Below are 7,393 nucleotides of genomic sequence, written 5' to 3' on the forward strand. Positions count from 1 at the left end.
CAAGTCTGGCGCCGTAGGATCGCAAGACGAAGGCGAAAGGCTAAAGCTTGAAGAGCAGGGACCGAGGGACAGATCGCAGAAGAAGAAGACAGAACCAGAAGAACTGAAGTCCCTGAAGAGGAACGCAAAAGAGGAATGCAAAAGAAGAAGGCCGAACCAAAGTAAGTACCAGATAACTAGTGAGGCGGTAAAACGCTGAAGAAGAAAGTAGAACCAGATATCGAAGGTAGCGGTAGAACCACACAGGCACACAGCCAGTGACGCGGAAGAAGAAGGCAATGCAAGGAGATTTATATACAGTCACAGAGCCATGCGAAAGAAACGCTGAACGGGGGGAGCAATGCAACACAATTAGCGGCAGTAAGCCAGTGACACCGGCGGAGACGCGGAGTAGTGGCACTGGCGGCAGTAGCTCTGGAGGGTGGAGGCTGGAGCAAGGGAAGAAAATTGGAAAAGGAGAAGAAAGAAAAGGGTTAGGAATTTGGCGGTGGGTCAAAATTAATTAGGTAGTAGGGACAAATAAGATATAACACTAAAAATTATTCAGTACTTTTTAAAATTTCATTGGGGGCACTTGCCCCCACTGGATGAAGAATACATCCGTTCCTAATGAGATTTGAATCTAGAACATGTAATTAAAAGTATGAGAGTGATGTGGCCGAGAGAAAGAAAGAAGAGCATGCAAAAAAAATAAAAAATAAAAAATAAAAATAAATAAAAATAAAAAATCAGAGAAAAAAAAACAAAATAACTTAGATTAATAGTGAAATAAAGCTTTCAGTCGATATAAATAAGTATTTATACACTTCAACTGAATATTACTAATCTTAACCTCTTATAATTGTTTTGAATCAGAAATAATTATAACCAACTCTTCTATATTATTCTAAATATATTTTATACATTTACAACTTCTTATAAACCACTACTAAAAAATTGTTTATTACTAACGAATTTATAGATAAATTTAATTTTTATTACAGGATAATTTTTTGTGTTACCAATATAATTACCAACAAATTTTAATCTTCGATAAAAATCTTATCGAAAGTTATTTATTGATAGATTTTTTCGTTGTTAATTTACTGGCAAATTTTTTTCTGTTATTGATAAATTTTTTTAGTAATTATCTCCTTCATTTCGCCAAAAACGACAGATTTTATCGGTAGTTAGAGTCAAATTTTTCGAGAGCTTTTCTATTAGTAATTAAAGCCTGAAAACGTATTCACAATTCTGAATACAGATGGACTTTTTGTCTGTGAATCTGTTAGTAAGATAAAATAGAATTATTTTTTAGATTTTTCATTGCAAAATAAACCTGATTTCATACAAAATAAATATAAATTTAATCAGGAAAAATTTTCATTGTAACACCCTACCACATAGAGCTTTATGCTTAAGTTGTAAAATAGAGGTAGTTAGGTATTACGACCTCTAAAATAAAATAGAGTAATTTCCCAAATCGGTCCCAAAGATTCTTAAAATGGACATTTTATTCCCCAAGAAAAATTAATACACAGATCAATCCCCAAGGTTTTACTCCGACAGACAAATCAGTCCCCAGTTCATTTTTCGGCATAGTAATTACCCAGATCAGTCTCCAAAGATTTTAAAAATAGACATTTTAGTCCCAAAAAATTAATATATAGATCAATTTTCAACGTTTTTCTCCATAGACATAACAGTACTCCATCCAAAAAAATAAAATAAAATTATTATTATTATTATTATTATTATTATTATTATTATTATTATTATTATTATTATTATTATTATTATTTTTGGATGGAGGACTGTTATGTCTGACGGAGAAAAACGTTGGGCATTGATCTGCATATAATTTTTTTTGGGGACTAAAATATCCTTTTTTAAAATCATTCACAACTAGAAAATTGCTTAATACAGACAGATTTGGTCTTTATTACAGACGGATTTTTGGTTACCAACCAAATTACCGACATATTTTGTCCCTCTGTAAAAGCATCATCAGAAATTATTTACTGACGAATTTTTACTAGTTACTGACAGATTTTCCCTTGGTAAATTCTTCCCTCCATTTTTCTGGAATGTCAAACTTTCCGACGGATTTTTCGTCGGTAATTAGAGATAGATTTTCTGACGAATTTTCCGTCGGTAGTTGGCAACAGCTTTTCTGATAGATTTTTCGTCGGTAATTGGAACCTTGAAAAACTATTCTAAATTCTGAATACAGACAAAAAATCTATTTATAAATCCGTCAGTAATGTAAAATACTTTTTTTGAATTTTTCCATTACAAAATAAAGCTGTTTTTATACAAAATAAATATAAATTTAATAAATATAAATTTTTATTAATGGTACAAATAGAAAAATACACCAGTTAGTACAAAGCGCTTTCTTTATAATAAGCAATTATTTCCATGAAATAATACAAATCGAATACATTAGATGACATGTAACTACTAGTGGATTCATCAGGACTCAATATCCTAATTTATGGATAGCTTCATTCTCTCTTGAGCTTCTTAGTGATGGTGGCAATATACTTGCCTTGGTGGAATGCTTGCTCCAACTCAAGTTTAGTTGGTTGTCTTAATACATTACCACTAGCATAAGTTCTGGCACCGTACGGATTGCCACCGTTCACTTCATTCATCTCGAACATGCCACCGCCGAATGTATATCCGATTGGGACAAACAGCATTCCATGGTAAACCAACTGAGTGATAGCAGTGAGCCTGCCATTGATTCCACAATTTTCTTATCATTATTGGAACTTCATTCATGAGTCCTATTAATTACCAATTAATAATAATTTCAAAAATGCAAGGTGCACTTCAAAAACATTTATCAAATTAGTCAAATTTGTATTTTATATCTAGTTGAGAGTGAAATTCTTACGCTGTAGTCTCCTGTCTGCCACTTTGAGAACCGGTGCTATAGAAGATTCCAGTGGGCCTGCCAGCAAGCTGTTGTGTCTGCCACAAGATTCCAGTTTTATTTAGAAAAGATTTGAACTGAGCAACCATCATTCTAAATCTTGTTGGGAAGCCGAACAAGAAATCGTCACCCTCCGGCAGCTCTTTTGGGTTAATGAGCGGTCGCTCTTCGGTGGTGCTCCCATTTCGCCAAGCACCTCTTCCGGCAAAGTCTCAGGTACCATAGAGTGGCCTCAACACCATCTATAGAATTAGCACCTTTCTTTATTTCTTCTGCTAGTCTCTCTACATGTCTGTATAGCGAGTAATACCTGCTAATGAAATCATATTAAAAATTATTTATAACATAACAAAATGAATATATATTATTGCATAATCATAAAGGATCCTTGTCCAAACATAGAAAGAGTAGCTCCTATGCTGAACAAACATATTGTCATCCCAGTTGTGCTTATGTAAAGAAAAGGCTTTGAACCAAGTTTATCAACATTGGATACCACATCCTGTGATTAGCATCTAGCAAAGCGAAGGACAAGGGAAGATCAATTCGCGCCACACCGGTTTGTCCTCCTTGGAAGGAACTCCAGCAGCCTGCTGAATTTCTGCCAGTCTCTCATCTACTTCTTTCTTATTCTCAATTGTTTTCAAGAGAACTTGTCTGGCTTCTTCAATTCTGTTTTGTATTACTAACCACCTCGGCGACTCAGGGATAACGAAAAGGGCGAAACCAATGAACATAGAAGGAAGAATTCCCACAACAAGCATTATCCTCCAATTAATGTGTCCTGAGAAGCCTGAGAAGGCATAGTTTGATACATAGCCAAGTAAGATTCCAATGTTTATGAAAATCTCAAGGAAGGAAGTGAAGGTTCCTCTAGAGATGTTTGGTGAAATCTCTGCAATGTAAATAGGAGCTATGACAACTCCAAATCCTATTCCAACACATGCTAAGAGTATTCCAATCATTAGAACTGAAAATGAATGAGCAAGAGTCATTGTGAGTGTACCAGATTGGAACACCACTGCTGCTACAGCCATAGTCCATTTTCTACCAATCATATCTGATGCTCTTCCACCTCCTAAACTTTCCAATAGAGAAACCACGCTCAGAATGCCAACCATAAACTCTTCCTTCAGCTCAAATATCTTCAGATCCTCTTTGATGAATATGACTGCTCCACTCATTACACCAACATTTGGGGAAACAAAAAGTCAACATTTTTAATCATTCTAAAATAGCACCAAGGTTGATAGCCTCTACCAGATTTTGGAATTTATTCTTCTCTTAGGAATGTAAAGAAACATAAATCAAGAATCACAGAAAGTCCATAAACCATTCCTAGAAAATAACAAAGTTGAACGATTATGGTAATTATTCAAATTTAATGTTTCATACATATTCCATAAGAATTTTCAACTTTGGAAACTAGTCCATATCTTGATAAGATCCAACACTTGACTTGAGCACGACAGGCAAGTTTTGTGTCATCAACAAAAGATTACTTCCTTTTAGGTCTTATTTTACTAAAAATGTAATGTTCTTTACAAATAGTGAATCTTGAACCAGTTTTTTGTTTTTAGTCTACATGTAGATTAAGACTATGCTTCCTTGTTATTCTCCTGAAGCTTGGGACAATTACCCACTTACTTAAGAGGGCATCTCATTCACTTATGATTGTTCAGCTAGAATAAGTTAGGTGAAATTAGTCATGAACTTAGAATTATACAAGTTCATTTTATGCATTTATATGATGAGACAGCCAATCTCCAGTTTTTGAGGTAGTAATCAGAACTAGAGGAATTGAACAAAGAACTGATAGGAATTAGCAAATCCTTAAGGTCCAGTATTCTCTGAAAGTCCATTGGTGTACCCTCAGGTAGTAATGCTTGGTATCTATCTACCACAGAATCAACTGGAGATAGTATAACCTACACATTCTATTCACACAAACCCATGTTAGAAAGAACTAAATAAACTTCAATTATAATAGTATTTTTTTCACCATAATAACCAACCTTCAAAAGTGCCTCAGCTTTGCTCATCTCACGGCTTACAAACTTGGAATAGCCAATAGCACCTGAAGTCTGTTGCAGAGAATAAACAATCAACAAGTGTAATGAGAGAAACACTGACAAGCACACAAGAAATAGACAATTATATGACAAATGCAATTTCATAAGGATTTGTTTGCCCTATAGCATGAAAGATAATAAAGTCAGTTGGTTTAGACAGGCAGTCTATCTCTGCTTCCAATTTAGTAGAGAACTAATTAAGACCAATGAGGCAACAAAATATTTCATATGGGTAGAAATATAACTAGGAACATGTAAATTATAAAATGCAAAACATAAAATCTCAGCTCTTAATTAGGAACATGTAAATTATAAAATGCAAAACATAAAATCACGCTTCGATATCTGGTTGGACGTTGCTTGAGCAACCTACAAAAATAACATATCAAGTTTTAAATATAGGTTATGGACCTATAGGTTCAACTAATCAGTACAGAGAGGTTACTATTTCATTTACAAGTAAGAGATTAACAACATTTTCAAACTTGAATTTGTAGACCAGAAAGCAGAAAAAATTTAGAAATAGCAAGAGAAACTTTGCTTACAATACATACAATCTACTTACAACAATAGCATTTGAAAGTTCTTGGTGAGCATTATCAAGTTCGACAGCCATTTTGGCAATCTTGTAGGAGAGAACTTTCTGGCGGATTGTCCAGTCAGTATGTCTCCAAACACTTTTGGGAATTTCACTTAGACCAAAGCCAAGAAGAAATTCACCTGTAACTAGTCCAACCAGTAAGATATATACTATTCAGTCACATCCATAAGTAGGGTATATACTAAATAAGAACAAAGATCTCCCCTACATCTCTAATTAAAATAGTAACTTGATTTAGAAGTCATTCAACAATCATTAAAGATACTTCCCAAGAGAGTGGCATGTATATAAATTAGTATTATTAGTTAATTAATTGAAGATGGTGACAGGATAATTTTGACTAACCAAAAATGCAGTCTCATTATTACGACCTTGGAACAGTAACCATAGCCAAATCAACAATCATCAACGACTCCAGGAGCCTCCAATTTTCCAGATTCAGGCCAAATCAAACACAGAATTTTCACTACTCACAACAATTCAGCAAAGCTACCAGCAAAAAATTCAATAATCACATATCTCCAATTTTGGAATTCAGATTCAGAATATAAAATTGCAGAATTTGAGTCTACAACAGCAAAAGCTTCAGAATCAGCAAGGAATAAAAAACTTACAGAAGAAGTTCACATCAAAGGAGAAGAAGGAGACTCATCAGATTTTAATTTTACATTTTAACCTTAACAACAAACAAAATCAACAGAGCTGACAGATCGAGCAATAATTCAGCATTTATCTCTGTCTATTTATGCAGAAAATGAAGAAGAAGCAACATATTTGGCTGAAGAAGAAGAATTAGCTTTCAATTTTGAATTTCAACCAGTAGAATCAAGGGCAATTTCAGTTCAAGAACACATGGATCTACATTTGGCACATTTGGAGGAAACGGCTCAGGCCGAGGAGGAAGTTGCCATCCAGGGCGGCGGAGTAGCAGTGGTGGGGTTGAATCGCCCACCGCCAAAGACACCTTACTCTTTTACAAAGGCTGTGGTTGGCCAGGCGACAGCCAGCGGCACCGTCGCAAAGTTGGAGGGAGATGACACCGTGCATGAAGGAGGTGGCTGGGCCCAGAGCAGTGTGAACGATGACGACGCAACTACCTCCACGACCACCAGAGGCAGAGATCCTCCCTGAAGGATGAGTGCAGTGATTCCTGAACTGGTGGATGAGGATAACCAGTGAATGGTCGTTGCTAAGGTCAGCGATGAGATCGTGCGACGCGAGCGGCGACGGCAGCAGTGAAAGAAGCTCGTGCGATGGAAAGAGAATGGACGGAGAGAGGAAGAAGCTCTTCACTTGTATGGAGTGTGAATGGAGATCGAGAGGGTAGGGTCCGAGTTAGGGTTAATTCAATATTTCTGACGGAATATTTAAATTACAGACAGATTTTCTGTCGGTAATAATTTAATAAAATGCAACGTTTTTTTCATTTAATTATAAACGGATTTTTCGTCGGTAACCATTTCCCACAAAAAAATTAATTTTTCCGACAGAATTATCAACAGATTCTCTTTTTCGTCTGTAATTTATGCCAATTCATTTTTTTGTTTCGGACAAAAAATCCCTCGCAAATTCTGTTTGTATTTCCATGGGATAAAATCTGTTAGAAATATCCGTCTGTAATAACTCATTTTCTAGTAGTGATTGGGGACTGATTTGGGTAATTATTCTGCCGAAAAATGAACTGGAGACTGATTTGTCTATCGGAGTAAAACCTTGGAGATTGATCTGTGTATTAATTTTTCTTGGGGACTAAAATGTCCACTTTTAAAATTCTTGGAGACTGATTTGGGTAATTAGTCA

General features: G+C 35.4%; 1 protein-coding gene and 1 pseudogene across 1 annotated transcript; both read right to left on the reverse strand.

The window, feature by feature from the left end:
* Nucleotides 1-2,486: 2,486 nt before the first annotated feature.
* Nucleotides 2,487-3,223, reverse strand: LOC148571244 (putative NAD(P)H dehydrogenase (quinone) FQR1-like 1). Its single transcript, XM_088509262.1, has 2 exons — nt 2,882-3,223; nt 2,487-2,718 (listed from the first exon to the last, which is right to left on the reverse strand). Exons 1-2 carry the CDS (start codon nt 3,010-3,012, stop codon nt 2,487-2,489), a joined length of 363 nt encoding a protein of 120 aa, XP_088365388.1. The 5' UTR covers nt 3,013-3,223.
* A 61-nt stretch (nt 3,224-3,284) lies between these two features.
* LOC148571245 (putative polyol transporter 4) lies at nt 3,285-5,608 on the reverse strand (annotated as a pseudogene).
* Between the last annotated feature and the right edge of the window lie 1,785 nt (nt 5,609-7,393).

The sequence above is a fragment of the Arachis ipaensis genome, chromosome B3, assembly GCF_059453495.1.
Source record: "Arachis ipaensis isolate K30076 ecotype BB chromosome B3, ASM5945349v1, whole genome shotgun sequence".
NCBI lineage: Eukaryota > Viridiplantae > Streptophyta > Magnoliopsida > Fabales > Fabaceae > Arachis > Arachis ipaensis.

Bases quoted from the DNA above. Each gene is read 5' to 3' on its own strand.
- LOC148571244 (XM_088509262.1), bottom strand. From the start codon at position 3,012: ATGATGGTTGCTCAGTTCAAATCTTTTCTAAATAAAACTGGAATCTTG. The intron at 2,719-2,881 runs GTAAGAATTTCA...AATCAATGGCAG, and splicing joins GGCAGACAGGAGACTACAGC to GCTCACTGCTATCACTCAGT.